Source organism: Crocodylus porosus, unplaced genomic scaffold, assembly GCF_001723895.1.
Source record: "Crocodylus porosus isolate Cpor-Errol unplaced genomic scaffold, CroPor_comp1, whole genome shotgun sequence".
In the NCBI taxonomy this organism is placed as follows: domain Eukaryota; kingdom Metazoa; phylum Chordata; order Crocodylia; family Crocodylidae; genus Crocodylus; species Crocodylus porosus.
The window spans coordinates 7,134,541-7,153,449 of NW_017728917.1; the positions used below are offsets into that span (position 1 = coordinate 7,134,541).

The window sequence follows — 18,909 nt, forward strand, 5'->3', positions numbered from 1 at the left end:
AATTCCATTCCATATGTTAAATGTACCCCAGGCAGTAAATATGGGACAAGAGCTGTGCTTGTAAGTGCACCTTGAACACAAGCTCCTTTCACCTCTCCTGCTTCTTATCTAAGTATGAATTTGAAGCAAGGAGTGGGGCAACTGAAAAAAAGGAAAGGGGTGGAAATATTTGAGAGGAAGATTTTGGGTTATCTATTAATTTAGCAAAACCCCCAGTAGCCTGCCACTGGGACTGAGTGGTTCTGCTGGGGTTTTTTTTTTTTTAATCCTGTTGATCTCTGTGTATATTTAGTCCCAGTAGAGCTAAAGTAGATGCTTAACTTGATGCGCAAGTAGTCCCATGAATCAGTGTGTCACTGTCACAATTGGTGCTGAAACTTGAGCTTATGTTTTTGGGACGTTGCTGGATAGAGGCCACAACGCAGCTAGCAGTATTCCCGTTTATTTGAACAAGAGGAAAAAGAAATATATGCTTGCTGGTGTGATTTTCTTTCTTCGGAGTCAATTCTACATTCTATTGCACTTCTAATTAGAGGTTCGTACTGTTCTATTCAGGGATCAGTCGACTCACGAGCCAGAGAAAAAGAGAACATTTCCTAAGGATCTAAGCAACTGTCAATCTACTATTATTAAAACATGTTTTTGTTGGGATACTGGCCTTTGGTTTTGAATTTTATGGTTATACCGTGAATATGTTGTTTTTAACAGATTAAAGGTTTTGTGCAGAAGACTCAATCTGCTATTTCATCTGAGGCAGAACGGGAGTTATAAACTTCTGACATCTGAAGATGGTTTTCCTGTGGATACAGTTGTTCCTGCTTTCGTTTGTTGGCTGCCTTGGAGGTAACAATACATGTTTTCTAACTTCCAAATCTGAGCTACCTCAAATCTCTGTACACTGTTTTGTAGTTGTTGGTTTTGTTGTTTGTTTGTTTTTTAATGAGCTGAGACAGATCATTTAGAAACTAAACCTACACTGAAAAGCTTAAAATAATAATAGTGTACTAAAATAATTTCTCTCCTTTTTTTTGTTTGTTGCATAGGCCTGTACTTTCAAAGCTAATAGAGGTCATGTGATAGGACTGCAGAGGCTTGCATTGTGGATATGCTAATTTAAAAGAAAAAATAAAATAGGGTGCAGATTAAATTTTAGCTGGGGAAATGTTTACGGTGAGTCTGTTACCCAGACTGGTTGCTTTATCTTTTGTTACAAGTCTTGGTTTATTTCAGAATGGGTTTGTTCCTAAAGGAGAAAACTCTATGCTAATTCACGACTCCTAGGATGTTTCTTCTCACTGTGGCTGGCAGTACCACAGCTCAGTCGCAATGTCAGGAACTCCTCTCTTCTTGTCCTTACCTTTTCCTTTGCTGTTTTACTAGTGACTCAGTAAGGTCATTGGTAGTGGCAGCAGCAGCCCCAAACTTTGCTTTGCATTTAATGTGTTGGGTGTTTGTTCTAGTTTTTAGTCTTCAATAATATCAGAAGGGGATTCTGTCACCCAGGATTAAATCCCAATGAAGCCAGGGCATGTCAAAAAGCTGACTTGGCTGAGAATGCCCATTTGATACCTGCCCGTGTTCTTCAGCCAGCTATTACCATGCTTTTAATTGTTGTAGCAGTGCTCATCCCAAGGAAGGGGAGGTTAGTGGTCTGATTTATTGTGACTTCATTCAATAAAGGTCCCAGAAGGACTTGAATCTGCAATGAGAGAAAATTTTAATCTGCATTTAAATTGCAGTGTTGTGATTTTTGTGGACGCTGCAAAAACCAGCGATCTCCGCAATCACCACAAAAAATGACATTTGGCTGTGATTTTCCTATGGAATTAAGCCTGTCCTCTTCCCCTCCCTCTCTCTCCCCCCCCCCCCCCCCCCAAAAAAAAATGCTTACTGGAGTATAAAGAAAGTGCAGGATTCATCCATAGATTATGTGATCTGAATGATGGCTAGCTACTGAGGAGTTGAGTTACATCAGCTGGTACTCCAGTCAATGCTGGGGGTAAAGGATGCTCCAAGATTGCAGAACAGCTGTTTTGGGGTGAGGGGTGCTGGAAACAGGTAAGTGGAAGGGTCTGTGTCCCCATGACTGGGGTTTAGGGGACACAAGTTTGCTCTGCTGCTCGCATCTTTCAGTTGGGGGAAACCCTTACACCATTAGGAATTGCATGGTAAAATTGCTGGATTGTGAAATCCATGCATCTCCCTGAGAACTTGCAATCTGATGCTATTGCCCTTCTGTATGATGTGCTTGGAGGATTTACCCTAGAAAGCACTCCTAGTAGCAACCCCAGGATAGGTTTGGGCTCTGTGTTGGCACATTTCTGTTGAGTTGTCTTGTGTCTCCATAATGCAAACTGCCCCCCAACCCCCCTTTTCCTCCCCATGTATTAGAAATGAGAGCCCAAGGAGAGAAAACTAATTCCATCTTTTTCTTCCAAACCTAGCTGAAAAAGGGTAAGGTTTTTAAAGTTTTTAATTGGGGGGCGGGGCAGGAGGGAGGAATGAAAGTTGTCTCTTCTTTACCTTTAAAAACAAAACAAAACACTGAACTAATCTGATTTTTATTTCCATCTTTCTTTTACCACTTCTCCCGGCCCCTCCCCCCCCAAGTTTTTGCCAAAGTGAAGCTGGGGAGAAAATGGGGGTGGGGGAGAGAGGGATGAGGAGAAGTCAAAATTTCCTATGGCAGGAATACAATTTTCTGCTAGCTCTAGCGCGCTCCCCTGTTGAGCAGATGTTGTTTATGAGTGGGCCTGGAAGTTTGCTTGACACTGGTGTTTAGAAATTAGATTTTCAGTGACTTAAAAACATGTTCTATAAATGTTTCTCTTCCAGGGTTTTTTTCCCTTTTCATCAAAACAAGAATGGGAAACTTTTTGAGTTACTACTTTTCATTAAAAAGCTAATCTCACATTTTCAATAAAATGTTAACCTTTTGGATGTAACAGTATTTGTTAACTGGCTTTCCTATAGGCATGTTATCTTTGTAGGATTTGTCTCAGCCTTTTCTGTACAGGCATCTTGAAGATTCATTTTCTGGGTTGTTACACACCAGCTCCCGATTTTCAAGACGAATACACTACCACTGGGTAAAATAATTTGCAGGACAAAAAGGAAATGTAATTAGTGTCCTGGTGAAAACTTGCAATATGGAAGTGAAGTGAAGGGTTTTGCTGATGCAGTGTAAATGCTCGTTTGAATAGTTGATCTATATATTTTTTTTAGGTCTGTACATTGATATATTAGTGAACCCCTGTCCAGCAGGCTTAGAAAAGGCACAATATTTTATCATTTGACAAGTAGAATATTCATGCTGAAGTCTGTTATAATAATAATTGTTTATTTTCTGTTTTTTCAATGTAAAAAGCTTTACTGTAAAGTAACAAGTCAGTACCAAAATTGTGTCTTCATATTTATTAGCAATCTAAGCATTTTGTCAAAGTGTTATTGTGCTTGAGCCACATTTTCCTAATGGATATTAATCTTGCTTCTCATTAGGATTTTTTAATGTAAATACAAGCAGTGTGTGAATGTTTTTATTGCCATAAATCACACTTAATATGTAGCAGCATCATGAATATCATTTGTGAGTGTATTTATTGTACTTGTAAGAATAGTTCTGCGGCTAAATCCTGGCATTTTGAGGTACACCAAGCCTTCCTGTTCTCTAGTTCTTGTCTGCTTTTTGGCTATGAGGTTTTCGGTGGTGTTTTTTGCAGGGGTTTTTTTTTGTTTGTGTGTTAGTCCTAATTTTCTGAATATTAAAGTCACCTTCTGTATGGATGGTTCACTAAAAACATCAGCTCAGTGTTCAGCAGTAGTCAAAAATGCAAATAAGATAGAAATGGTAAACAAAGCAAAAGGTGGCATCATGCTCCTTTTGTATTCTATGCATGTTTGGACCATATAGTGTGCAGTTTGGGCACAGATTTCAAAAAGGATGTCAAGGAACTAGAAAAGGTAGAGAGAAGACAACAAGGATGATCAGAGGTATGGAGGGACTTCTAGATGAGAGGTTACATAGGTTAGGACTTTTCAGTGTAGAAAAAATATGCTTAAGAGGACAGAATAGAGATCTACAAAAGATTAAATAGCACAGAAAAGGTCATTAGAGATTCATTATTTACAGTCTCTAAAATGCTAGAACTAGGGGTCAAATGACTAGGGGTAGTAGACTTGAAACTAACAAGCAGATGTTTTTATTTTGCCCACACAGCAAGTAATTAACTTGTAAAACTGGTTGCCGCAAGGTGTTGTGGAGGCTGGTGGTTTAGCCTAGTTCATAAGGGGATTAGCCAAATTCTTGGAGAAAAGATCCACCAGTAGGATCATGAACATGGATCAGTAATGGAAAAAGATATATAAGGATACAGCCTTGAAATCAGAACTTCCTAAATGTCTGGAAGGTTGTATGGAAGAAAAGCATGGTGTGGAAGATGTGGGTCGCACCCTGTTCACCCTCCCCTCCTTGGTATCCACCCTACCATTGAGAGGGACAGGAGGATACTGGGCTTGATGAACCTGGCCTGACCCAACAAATGGGAGTTCCTATGTTATGTTTTTCCCCTTATGGATACTCAGCTGGCTCCTATTATTGGATGGCATTAATCAACTATCAGCGTGTTCTTTCAATTCAGATGTGCCAATACCACTGTGCTGCCTCCATAGCATAAAGAGTTGAAAGTGAGAACTCATTATGCCAGTCCAGGTGTCTAAAGGTAATTCACAGAATAGGAATTTGTAAGTTGTACACACATTTTGGTTATGATAGGAATCTATGTGGTTAGGTCTGCTCTGAGTCCAGGGCCAGGGTTCAGGTCAAGGTCGCAGCCTGGATGATGATTTTGTAGTCAAGTTGGAGTCCAGAGGCTGAAGGAGGTGGTCAGGAGCACGGGGGAGCTGGGGTAATAGGAGAAGCTACAGTCAAGGAAGCCATGAGTCAAGCCAGGGTTGGAAAGGCAGAGTTAGGAGCCACAGATCATTCCAGGGTCTGAAGCCAGAGTTAGAGACTAGAACTGAGGCGAGGAGCAAGGCACAGGAGCTGATGGTTTCAAAAGCAAGCTGATCAGAAACCAAGCAAAGCTGCCAGAGGGCAGGGAAAGTACTGGGGCCCCTGACTGCCACATCACTAGCAGATGTGTTCAAGGCAGGCTAATCATCCTGCCAGGGCAGCAGCCTGTGACTGTCTGCTGGAAGGGTCACTCATTACACTTCCTCAGATTGTGTCAGCTTGCAACTCTCTATTGATCTTTTATTTGACTTCATTCAGCATAAAGATGCAGAAGGCTATAGAGAAAACAAGCTGAAGAACTCTGCAAACAAGCGTTTCAGTACTTATGCACCTTAACACCTAGGGCTAGGGACAGACATTCAAAAGACCTGAGCCTGAATTGATTTAATCTTTGCAGGTTAGTCTTTGACATTAGTCTGCTACTTTACCAGCTACCTGCTGATTAGCTCCAAAGAGCCCTAAGCCACTCTCCTATCTGCCTTTGTCCCATCTCCCACAGCACGGACTGTAGCCAGCATGTGGTCTGCTAGCTAATGCTAAAAGGCATCTTGTTAAGGCAGAGGGGAGGGGGTCTTTGATGCTTATTAGGCCTGGTACATGTTATCCTAATATAAATTATCATCTTAATGCAGAAGACTTCATATAATTGTATAAAGCCATTAGTGAGTATGATGCAGCACAGTGGTCTCCAGAGTGGGGTGCGCAAGACAATCCATTGGGGCGTGGGAAGAAAATATTAGAACTTCTATTTATATTTATATAAATACACATGTATTGGGTGTGCATGCTCAAAAATGTTTTGCTGATAGGGGTGCACGATCAAAAAAAGTTTGGAGACTGCTGATGTAGCATTTGCTTGTTAGAAAGCAGGGCTTTTCTCCCACCCCCACCCCCATTCATAATTTAAGGCTAAATATTGTACAGACAAATATGTGGGGAAAGCCAAGAAGGACTGTAGGAAATCTCCTTTTCCTTCTCCCTCTTCCTAGTCCCATGTTCCCTCTCCTTTCTGACACCCATCACTGAACCTTCCTGCAATGATCTCTGTTATGAGTCTTTCCTTTGCCCCTTAGCTTTGTTGCCTGCTGAATTGTTACTCCAATATGGAGTGTGCAGTGGTTGAGGGGGAGGCAGCCATGCATCATGTCCCATTAAATGTCAGTCATTTGGGGAGTGACATTTAATGTTAGTCCCTATGTGCATGCCTTGCACAATTTACTATAAAGCAAGACCCTAGGATTATTGAATACCCACAGCAGGGGTGCATGACCTAATGTGAATAAGCCATGTTCTTTGAGGTCAAAAGGCATAATGTAGCGAGACACACTCGAAGATCGGTCCTCTCCACCCTCCAAGCTCAGTCAAATCTTGGTTGTGATGTACATCTAGTGTTTGATGTTTTCAGCCCTGCATAAGCTAGTTTTGATGTTACTTTAAATTGCCTGAAAAGCCTTGATAAGTCTTAAAAATGAACTTCGTAAAATCCACTGTGTAAAGCTACAGTTTGCATTATTTACAGCCATCTTTTAATAGGAATGCACAGCAAGAGTCAAGGAAATGATTAAACACTTTTTTAAATGTATTTTAATTATCATTAAGACAGATCTGGAGGGGATCTGACTGTGTTACTGTAAGAAACTATTTTAAGCATTCTCTGCCTATAAACTCGAACGACTGCAATTTTTTTCAAGGTTTGTTTGCAATTTAATGTTACGTGATAGCATCAATTCTCAAGCAATGGAGATGTCTCTGATCTTGCTTTATAAACCTTGACAGTCTCTATGTTCTTACAGATAAACTCATTTCAAATTAGCTCCATGATTGCAATATCCTATATCTTGAATTGCTTTTGGTTTATCACATTTGAGTCTTGACAGTTTATCAAAGTAGGGATGTACAAGTGCCTGACTGAAAGAAAAGAGGTCTTGGCATGTATTCCTTTTTAAAAAATATATATATTCATATAAACCTTGACCACAAGTTTTTGTTTTTGCAGTTTACCTGGGGGAGGGAAGAGAGGATTTTTTCTTCCTTTAAGTGTCTGTGATGTATTATGAACCAATGAGACACATACTTCCTTTCTGTAATAAAGATGGTCAAAGCACAGGGGGTTTTTTGTACTGTGTGTCCTGATTATGTTTAAAAGAAAGAAAAAAACCTTTTGAAGGAACAGCTATGTAAACTAAATAAGCCATGCTGAGACAGGGGCAAGAAAGCAACATTGGCCCAGAGGATGGGTTGCTTGTTTGAGTGATAGACCTGGGTTCATTTCCTGGGTCTGCAACAGACTTCCTGTATGATTTTGAGTAAGTTGCAGTGGTCTTGAGTGAGTTGCATAGCCTCTCAGTGTCATACTTCCTCATCTGTCTAACCAGGGTAATGGATGACCCAGCCCTACCTCTCAGGAGTGTTGTGAGGATAAATATATTAAGGGTTGTGATGCGCTCAAAACACAAAAAAACTCCTGTTGATTCAGTTAGGGTCAGGTTTTTATCCTAGCTGGCCTCAAAACATTAAATCATGCTTTCCGCCATTGTTGACCTGGAGCAACTTTTGAATTGTGAAGATGGAAATAAGTTTGTCTCATTTATAGTCCCTTGAGTTATTCATTGCTTTTTCATGAGGATTATTTTGAGCTAGAATTTTCAGGTCTTTCCATTAGCCTTGATGTTCAGTACCTGTAATACAAACTTGTCTTTGTCACCTTCCGTGTTGCCAAAGTATTTCTTTGTAACTGAGTGCATTGGAAATGATCATGGCTCAGTGGAATCAAGCATTATGTTATTCTAGGCAAGAATGATTCACTATCAGTAAAAGCTTTATACATTGTTAAATTTTTTTGTCACCATACTTTTCAGATGTTCCATTTATTTACCTATTAACCTTCCATTCTGCTCTCTGAAGTGCTGCAAAATGTTGGCTGGATAGGATTCAATAGCCTTTAGTTTAATAGCAAAGAAAAATAGCCACCAGCACAGTTGTTAAATATAACAAATGGAAAACAACCTGAATACTTAGTCCATATGCAACTAATAAAGCACAGTAAGTGCATAGTATTGCATGTTGAAGAGAGACCTGTGCAACATGAGGTAAACTATTGTAATGACTGCACTTGTCTTGAATAATTAAAGAAATAAATGCGTTTAAAAGAATACAACACACGTGCCATGGCATGGGCCAGGATGCTGACTAGCTCACCTGCTCTAGAGGCTTTTTTCTGCCCTCCCAGTTGTTGGTTAGGGCACAGATACACACTGTAATTTCTTTTTTGCTTCCGAATGCTAAAATATGTGTATAGAGATTCACCATTGATCACGTTTCCCCAAAGCACTGATACGATTCTGTCCATAGCACTAAACACCGATCTGTCAAAATGAACAGTATGAGGAATGTGATTCCATTTGAGTACACAATTAGACCAGTAGTCTACTTAGGCCAGGATCTTGCCTTCTATAATGAGCTATTACAGAATAACCCCACGAGTTGATTTCAGTATCATTTATATTAATTTAAATAAAGTGAATGCAGTCTTGAATGCGCAACCCAATGTTCTCATTATTCATAAAAATGTCTAACCCTTTCTAAAATCCTGTTTTAACATTTGGCCTCAGCAGTAACCTCTGCAACCCACAGTGGCATGGTAATTGTGATAGGTACAGACTATCTTTTTTTTTTTTTTTATTAATATTATATTTTGTTAGCTTTCATTTTCAAATACAGCTGTCCTCTTACAGTATAAGGTTTGTTTCCTCCCCTGTCCCCAAGCACAGGAATCACACCCTTGGTGTTCTTACTGACTTGCAAAGGGATTTCTGATCATAGCTGCCATTATCTTAATGTCCCAAATGTAAATCTAAAATGCATCATGAGAAGAACAGATTTCCTCAGCTTGCTTTTTCATATTTTTGTGGAGTCTGTAGTAAAGGGTGGTGACCTTGTACAAATTGCAGACGTTCACATCATCCCTTCTGCAAAGAATCTTTGTACTGTAATTCTTTGTAGTAAAGCTTTTTGCGGTGCTAAGGGCACAATATAAAATGAAGTGATTGATCATGGGAACTTGGCAAACAATCCCATAGGAGTCCTGCACTTTGTTTCTAGCAGTACTGTATTACCCTTGGAAATGCCTGCATATCAGTTTTGTTAAGAGACAGACTTTATACATGCTGCAGAGCTGACTGAAGTGCTAATATAACATAGCAACACGTGATATTTCCCTGTAAAAGATCTTACCAAACCAAATCCTTATGTTACGTTCTGCAGAAGCAATGATGGCCATGGTGTGCTGTCAAGAAGCATGTGGCTCTATCAGTTGACAGCACAGCAGTGCGAGTTTTGCCATAACCTGTCATTTTCATGAATGTGTTCATTTGCCAACAAATTAATATGGTGATTGGAGGCTAATGAGTTTGCTTTTCCTTCTAACAGTATTCCAAAACCTTGAATAATGTGGGGGCTGCTGGCATCTCCTCACATAAAGGTAGCGATCTCTGTGTGAGAGCGAGGGAAAGGAACCTTTTTTCTAAAGAGACATTAGCAGAATGTGCCAAGCTCTGGGGCTTGGCAAGACAACAGATCTGATAGTGTTGTTGGTATCATTAATGACAAGAAGTTGCATCCTGGAATTGAGAAAATTCATCATTTGGAAAGAGATCAGTGAAGCAGCAAGACAAGTGGCTGTGCCAAGAGTTTCCTTGATCATAGCATATATGGTTCTGCAAAGAAAGCAAGCTCCATATTTACCCCCACCCACTGGAGACCCTGTAAGGTGCCAGTAGGCAAGTAGGCTCTGCTGCATCAGCAGCCAGTGCTTTGGCGCTGCCACATACACAGGATGCACTGAGGCTCTGCAAGAGCCTAAAAATACACTTTTAATTCTCCTGCAGTGACTACATATTCATATATACCTGAACTGAATGGGACTGAACTTCTGGGCTAGGGACAGGCATTCAAAAACCCTGAGCCTCAATTGATTCAATCTTTGCAGGTTAGTCTAACTTGGCTCAGCTGAATCAGTTTGCAACTGCACAGACATCCCAGAAATGTAGACACCTGCCTGTAGTGACTCAGGCTAGAAGCCAGGGGGTGCTAGAGCAGTCCTCCCTTCCTTTCTATCGTGCTGAACTGAGGGGGGCATAACCAGGCCCTGGCAGGACACTCTGATTAGGGCGGGGTTCTCCCCCTGCTTTTGACTAGCTTAGCAGGGAACTGGTAACAGTGTTTATCGCCCCTAACTTGGTGTTCATCAGCCCATTAAGAAAACAAAACAGGGACATTACCGGCTACATGTTGAATCTGCTTTGTCACATCTGCCACAGCAGGGACCGTAGCCAGCATGTGGTCAGCTAGCTGATGCTGAGAGTTGCCTGTGTAATGCAGAGGGGATGGAGAGAGAAGTAGGGGGGGGTAGGGGGGGTGGCAGGGAGGAGAAGGAAGCCAGGCGGAGACTTGGTGTCTCTGCCGAGCTCTAGCCAGGGAGCAGAGGGGAGGGGCCAGCTCTGCTGTGGAACAGAGAGCCCCACGCAGCCCAGAGAGCATGCCAGGAGACTCTGGTTTAATTTAAACCAGGAAAGGGTCTGGGACAGACATTGCATAAGCTGATTTGACCCAAGTCGGTTAAGTCTGGTAATACACTCAACCAGGCTTATCTCAAACCAGTTTGAGCCATTTTTAATTGGTTTGTGTGCACTAAATATCTGTTCTGTAATAGGTTTAAACCAGTTTCTGATCACTTAAAATGGTTTATGTCTAATGTCTGTCCCAAGCCCTGTGGTCTTGTATGTCACCTACATCATGGACTCAAATATCTGGAGCGCAGCCCCTTTTGTTGGGGGTGGAATTTGTTCAGTACCTCGCCCTATTTGACCCTTGCTGTTCTAGCATGGAGTGAGAGGGTGGATGAAGGGAGTCCACTTACCACTGAACACAGGTCTACACTAAAGTAAACGTTGGGGTTGGTTTGTTTATTTGCAGTGGAGGGAGGTAGTTAAAGATGTAGCTAATGCTTGTTAAGAATCCCATTGTTATTCTGGCCGTTGCTGGGGCAAGCGGTATTTTAACCTGCATTGCCTATCAGAGGCAAGCTCTGCTTTCATAGAAAGAGATGTATAAAGCTAGATGCTTGCTCTGTTTCCTTGGAGCAAGACACCAGAATGATGTCTTGTCTTGGGTCTGCCTCTTCACTTGTGAAATCATGCTTGCTGCAGTTAGTGAGCTGAATCCCGTGCTGCATTCCTGAGGAAAAGCCATGCCTAAATATTACCTGAAAAAGGATGTCTAGGTGGTGCTTCCTGGAAACATAATAATACAAAGGAAATGTGGGATTTAAAAAAAAAAATCTCTCCCCAACTTCTCTAGGGTACCCTAAACAATCCAGTAATTTGAATTCTGAATAAATAGCCTCATATAAAATAGGTGCTGTATTGGCCAGGATAGGGAATTGCACTAGAGCTACAAGTATGGATTCCTGCTGTGACTTAAAGGAAGGAGCTCTAACTTTTGCAGCAGGCACAGGGACTGACCAATGTTTTTTCACTGCCACAAAGTTGGTACTGACTCCAAGTGGAGAGTCCTACCTAATTCAGAACCAACATGGTGAAACAATACATCTCCATAACTGGGGCAACAAAATTTATGCTATGACAGGGGTTGGCAACACTTTTGGGCAGAGTCTCCCAAACACCTGCTACCTCAACTTTATAAGATACTGCAGGTGGGTTTTTTGCACCCCAGGGGTGGATGCCAGGGGAGTTGCAAGGGGTCCGATCCTTGTTGTGGCAGTGGAATCCTGGCCCTTACCCAAAGTGCACATGCCAAGCAAAATGCCACACTCTGGCATGCATGCCAAGGGTTGCCTACCCTTGGGCTAGGATAAAGTTGCATTTTTATCTCCTGTCATGGTATGTGAGGATGAATTTTTCTAGTTACCAGTTTTCTTGCCATTTATTACTTGTATAAAACCTACAATGCATTCGATTTTTTTTATGCAACACGCAGAGGTCAAACCCTACCCAGAAGACCTTGTGGTCTAATTTTAGGTGTGGTCAAATAAATTCTGCAACTCGGCACAGCTTTTTTTTGTTCCTTCATTAAACTTATTAAAATACTAAGGAACCTTAGTTACTGGCAAGTGGGAATTGTAAAATCTAGTGCGCTCCATGAGATCTCTAATAAAAACTGGACTTTCCTATGCACCCTTGTGAACAGTGTGCATGCATGGTAGGCTGGTTTTTGTATTGTGTTGTGTGTGAATCTCATCTCTCACTTACTGGCAATACAAAAACATCTATATGCTTGAGCCCATCCCTGTGCTAATTCAGAACAGCTGTCAGGATTGGGCCCCACATCCCTGCCATTCCCCATTCTTCCTTGGAGTTTTTGTACTATGAGAAGTAAAGGTAGATGCTCTATAAGGGGTTGGGTATAAACAATTGTACTTCTTCCTTTCATTTTCTCTCCCAACCCATTAGACCCACATTTTGTCTTTCAGGAGGGCTGCATAGTTCCTCTTACTGATTCTGCTCTGAATTCAGAAGAAGGTGGTGATACCAGATTAGAATTAGAGCAAACTGGGGAGGGAAAAAGAATACTTTTCCCACTTTCTAGAAACTTTTGAGCAAAAGACTTTGGTTGAATCATTACATTATATATGTCCACGTCAGATATCCAGACAGGCAAGTATCACCCAAATGACAGTTTTCAGAAAGCTATAAATATGTGATGTACTGAAAACTGTTTTGTAACCTTGACAATGTGGCGGGTACTAGCAGTCATTCTAATACAGATTGCTTGAAAAGACTTGACTTGTATACTACTACAAAAGAGCATGAACCATAAAATGAGAAATCATGCTAAAACATTGCAAAGATATAGATGAAAAGAAGGGTTTATAGGGATGATTGATGCAATCTTTTCAGTAAAGTTCACGAGTCATGATACCTTTATTGGTTTCCACCTTCTGACACATGAGCATGGCATAGTAATTGAAAGGCGGTTGGTAGATTTTTTTTTTTCCCTTCCCTTTTATGAGTAAATAAGTTTATTGATTGATTTCTATACTCACTACCCCCCCCCAACACATGCACTGTGTCTGCTATTAAATTCTTTCTAGAGAAGAGTAGAGAGTAGAGTCGCATGACTTGTGGCCTCCTACAGATGCTGCTATTAAACCAGTTGCCCAGGACAGTGTTAATAATTATCTTCAAAAGACAAGCACACCACGAAGGCGGAGCTTACCTTGCTGACCAAGATTAAGTGCACAAGGCAAGGCCTTGTAGCAGAGAAAATTATATTTCTTTCAGTATATCTGTTACTGTCCTGGATAAACTTCCCCGGCAGACTTCTATACTAGATCCAAACCTTGGGCTAGGGAGAGAAGTTACATATACATGGGTTTAAGTGATCAGAAATTGGTTTAAATCTGTAACAGAACAGAAGCTAAGTGTACATAAACCAGTTTCAAAATGGCTGAAACTGTTTTAAGATAAACCTGGTTGAATGTAGTATCAGTCTTCACTGATTTGGGTCAAACTGGTTTATGAAACTTCTGTCCCAGACCTCTTTCTGGTTCAAGTTAAATCACAGTCCCCAGCATGCTTTGCAGCCCTGGGTTGGGCTGTGCTGGCTGCTCCAGAGAGCAGGACTGGCCCCACCCTTCTGCTCCCTAGCTGGAGCAGTGAGGGCTGGCTGACAAGGGGGGCAGGGGGACAAGCCTGACTGGGGATGCATCCCAGTCTGCAGGGGGGGTCCCCCCTCCCCAGCAAACCCTAGCTGGAGTCCGGGGCCAGGGAGGGGGGTTAAACACCCCTTCCCTGCTCAAATTTACTGCTGGCTATAACTGGACTGCAAATCCCAAAGGCATCTAGAAGCAGGAAGAGGAAGTGATGAGCAACCTTGCAGAGTTCTACTGCTGTAATTCTGGACTGCAAATCCAGAGACCTTGGGGGCAGCAGGAAGAGGAAGTGAACACAGAGCCAGAGAGGAATACTCTAGTGCCTCCCCCACCCCCAGCTTCTGGCCTGAGCCACTGCAGGCATGTGGCTGCATTTCCTGAATCAAATGTAAATGTGTGTTCACTTCTGTTTCAATTCAATCTGTGCAGCTTAGACTAACCTACAAAGACTGAATCAACTGAGCCTCGGGCTTGTTGACCATCTGTACCTAGCCTGGGAGGCCCAACATGCTCTTAGCTTGCTAGGACTGGGTAGAGTATAGATACTACCTTTCTAGGTCTGGATCTCCAGAAAACCATTGGGTTGTCCAAGCCATGGAATTAGCATTATTTTTCCCAAGCCTCTTAGTAGGTCTTGCACATTTTCAGTTTTCCGCCAATGTGTGATGCTCATTGCCCTTACACAGTGGTTAACGGTCCTTAACTACCATTCCTTAGGAGAAGACATAGAGGGGCCGGCACCGTCACTTTAACCAGAGAGGTACGATAAAAAGAGAGTTCATTAAAATCAGACTGGCATTCATAACTTCACTGTGTCAGAGAACGCATGTGGGATTCTTTCCTTTTTTTCTTCTGCCATCCCTTCCCTAATAACGAAACTTGTTCCTCTCTCAGGATTATTATTTTTGTTTGGGAGGGGGAAAAAAAGCAACCTCTGAGGATCCCAGAACTATTTTTCATTGTCATTGTAAAAATTGTTGAGGGCTTCCATTAGAATTGATCTGCCAGTGGCTGATCTTTTATTTGTTTCTTTTACCTTAGAATTGTGTAACGCTTGTAGTTCCTACAAAGGCAGCTATTTCTGGCAGCCTCTGGGTACTCAAAATTATTTTAGGATTGAATTTTGGGCTTTGTTCTGAAATGTTATATACCTTTTATTTAAAATGGAGTCCTAGAACTAGACTACCTTTTGTTTGTTTTTTTTCAAAGGCCACATTCAAAAAGCAGAGCTTATTTTCGATCTGTACCACACGTGCCATGACAGCTCGGTTTGTGTTGAATGTCACAACTTGCTGGGTGTCAGAAAGCTTGGCACTCAAGGCATGGGCGGATTGTGTCTCTGAAAGAAAAAAATTATAGGGATGGATAGAAAAGGTTGAAGCTTTTTTGTAATTTCAAAAGCTATCTTTTCAGGCAGATATTATTCTGTAGCAAGAAACATGACTTTTTTTTAGGGTATTATGACCATATGCCTGAGGTGTTGTTTCAGTGTTGAAGAATATTCCAGGGCTAATATTTGAGAAACTGGGACCACTTAGAAATACCGAAGTGGCTTTCTCTCTTGTGTGTAGGTACATATGTACGTACGTACCCTCACACAAGCTTCTGTCTCTGATTGTGAGCATGAAGAGGTTAGTAGAGACTCATCCTTTGTATTAAGACTCTTGCAAGGTGAATGGGCAGGGAGAGTCACTATTCTCCATCCAGCAACCTGAGAGAGAGTGGAGGAGGACTTGCATTTCATGGAGGGCTAGCTAGCCAGCAGTTGTTAGAGGAAACTGTTTCCTGAGCAGTTTCTAGAGGCAGCACCATACCATATCTAAAATTAATGGGAAAAGATGTCTGTCTGGCACTTCACTGTAGCATCCAGTCACCATAACAGATACAATCCTTTCCCATTAATTTCCTCATGAACTCAATCACAAACCCCCTTGATGTCCTTGGGTGTGTATGGTTAGGTACAAAGCAAACAGTAAAAGCTGCTGTTGTAGAGCTGCTCCCTCTTAGTTATACATCTCAGGAGGCACAATAGCTTTGTTTTGTGCATTACAGTATTTCCCTGAAATAAATGATGCAGAAAAAGTTGCTTTTGATTTAATATGCGTGTGAGAGCAGCAGAAGAATAACTTGAGTATATTAGGTGAGTCCTGCCTCTTAAGCTGAGATCGTGCTTGCTTGGGGGATATCTGTAATCATACACGTGGAACACCTAGATAGGTGTTTCTTGGGGTAGGGAAGCATTCGAGGCAGCTTTCCTGCACGTAATTTATATGTACTTTCTTATGGCCATTAGGACCATAGCGGTACATTTTTCTCTCTTCCTGGGGAAGAGGTGACTTTCATTAAAAATAATCCCAGTTTGTTGACACAGTCAATTCCTTAAAAACTCTTTAACCGTTCTCTGGTTAAAAGTTATTTTTCGTTAAAGAATTAAACTGAACACACAGCAGTCTTTAATCTTTGTGCGTGACACTTTGCAAATTTAATACTATTGTTCTTTTTCAATATCAAGCACTTGTTTCATTTAAAAAAAAGCACATGCTCTGTATATAAATGCATTAATAGTGAGCTTGGCAACCTTTTCTGTAACTTATGATGTTCTGTTTATTGAATAAAAATATAAAGCAGTGGAAAAGTTTGTTTGCCTATATCAAAAGCCTGGGCTACAGAACGTGTCTGTTTCAGAACATGCATTTACGGCTTTAGCTAGCCCAAATAGCAGCATAGATATTGGGCTGTGAAATGTAGGGCTGCTGCAGTGAATTTGAGCATGCATCCATATCAGATGTCCCCTTTCCCTGAACTAACAACATTTAATATTGCCAGTGGGGCAGAGAGGGATGTGCTCCCTTCAAAGCCTTTCTCCTAAATGTGAAGACACTTGCTTTTGAGCTCTGGGTAGCCAAGAAACTTTCAAGGCAAGCATCTCATCCTTCCTTTATCTAAGGCAGGCGTGACCAACCTGTGCTGCAGGCAGCACAGGTCACCTCTGTGTGTGGCACCTGGGAGATCAGGGAGGGGACGGGCGGTGCCACGGCACAGAAGGAAGGAAGCAGAAGCCATGAACCCAGATTGGGCAGGGAGCACAGGGCAGGCAGGAGAAAGCAGAGCAGCAGATCAAGCGGGGAACAGAAAGCAGAGTAGCAGATGGGACAGGGAAGAGGGATTGGAGTTGTATCTGGGGAGAACACAGAGCTGCTTTGTGTGATCCCTACCAAAAAGATGGGCCCGAACTGGTCTAAAGTAACAGACATTTTGGAGTTGGAGGAAGCTATTGCTTGCTTTACCCTGACAAGAGCCAGTCCTTTTGACTTCTTCTCCTTGCTGCTTAACACAAGGCCTGTACTTTTGTCTGCTTCCTTCCATCATTGTCTGACACAGTTTCTCATCTGTTTTTGCTCATATTTCATCTCAGTCTTGCAGACTTAGGGAACAAATATGCATTTTCTTTCTGTTTAAAGGACACATTCTCCTCCCAGCATGGGTTAGTTAAGTTCATTTTCTTTCTGCCTCTCTGTTCGCTGAGGGAGAGGACATGAGAGAGAGAGACGTGAATTGGCTCACTTCTAACTAGGTTACGGAGTACATGTGAATCTCCTTTGCCTTTTGTTTCTATTATCGTGTCTAATCCCAAGTCAATTAAAGTCAATAAAAAACCTCCCATTGACTTAAATGAGCTTTTGATCAGCCTTCTGGAGTTTGTAGGAGTCTCCATTGAAAAAGGCAGCGTTAGAGTTGTTTCATATTCAAATGCTCATATTGTAGTTTCTCAAGTGTAGGAAAATCCCATGCAATCTCAGGTGCAGCTTCACACTAAAGTTCACCAAACACCAGCCTTTTTAATAGCCTCTTCCCCCTAACCACTCCCCCCGCCGGGTGAAGACTCCATCTACTTACTTCCCTGATCTAAAGAAAATCTGATTTCCTTAAAAAGAAATGGCAGCTACTTCTGTTTACACTACACGTCCAGTTCTTAAATAGATGGCCCTGAAGTGCTTCATATGTTCTCTTTAACCTGCCAAATGCATCATATCCATCTTCATTAATTACTCCCTTCACGGATGTTATGAAGAATAAATGCAGTGGTTTTGGTCAGGGGCAATTTTTTAATTTCGCATGGACTGTTCTGAGACAAACTAGTACTTTATTCCTCCGGGAAATACTGCGATTACAAGCTGTATTGAAAATCAAGGCTGTGCATCAGTACTTTTTCTCCACTGCAGTTCAAAATACCATGCAAATACAAATGGTGTAGACACTCCCATTGCAATTTTATGTAATACATGATAGAAATTGGAGTGCACCCATTTCATAGGAGCAACTAATGGCACTCCTGGATTAAAGAAATGTTCATGTTTTGGCTTTGAATAGCAGCTCAGGGTGGATGTGTGTGTTTGCAATGTAGAGGTTCTCAAGCTTTAAAGTAACTAGGGTAATTCTGGGTACCAGTCTAGCATGGGTGCCTGCTGAGTGCAGGCTAGTTTACCCTGCCACACTGGGTTGGTGTCCTTGTCAGAAGTAGAACTCAAGCCCTGATTTCCAGGCCAGTGTCTTAGAAATCAGAGCGAGCCCAAGAAACGGGGTAAATTATTCCCCACCCCGGCTTGAGCGCTTCTCTGGTATGTCTAGATTACTAATAGGACCCAAGCTAATTAGGTGAAAACCAGTTTTTGGGATATATGCTACTCTGTAGCCACTTCGGTAACTGCAGTATAGACAGGGACCTACCAAAATTGCAACTTTGCAATTTTTTCAGAAGCCGTGATTTCAGGTGGGCTCTGTGAAAAAGCACGGAATGCCCCCCAAAAGCACAGGCTCTGGGAAACCAAAAAAAAAGAAAAGAGCTTACTGAAAATAAAATGCTGGCTCCCTGGGAAACCAACAGTCCTTGTGGCCATGCAGCCCACAGTAGGAAGGAAGACGGGAGGGTGCTGCTGGCATGGAAAAATGGCTGTCGCCTCTACCCTTTGCCACTGAATGGTTGAGGGCTGTCCATTAGGGCTCTGCAAAGCTTTGGCTAATGATTTGATTCAGAGGAGATTTTGCCCAATTCGGTGGCTGAATCTCCAAATCAAACTGGGACCAAGTTAAAGGTCTGAATCGATTCAAAGCTCTCTGACTCTTCAGAAAACATTCGGAGAGCTTTGATTCAGACAGTCCCTGCTGGCTGCAGCAGGGAGCTGCAGCTGACTCTGAGCTGGTAACTACTAGGGCTGGGGGAGGGAAC

General features: G+C 41.9%; 1 protein-coding gene across 1 annotated transcript in view; it reads left to right on the forward strand.

Annotated features, from left to right (window-relative positions):
• The first annotated feature begins 711 nt into the window (after window positions 1-711).
• The window catches only part of CNTN3 (contactin 3), a 158,927-nt gene continuing 140,729 nt past the window's right edge, over window positions 712-18,909 (forward strand). The window contains exon 1 of the mRNA XM_019536632.1: window positions 712-843. Within this exon, the coding sequence (XP_019392177.1) occupies window positions 789-843 (55 nt within the window). The 5' untranslated portion in view covers window positions 712-788. The remainder of the gene's footprint in view (window positions 844-18,909) is intronic.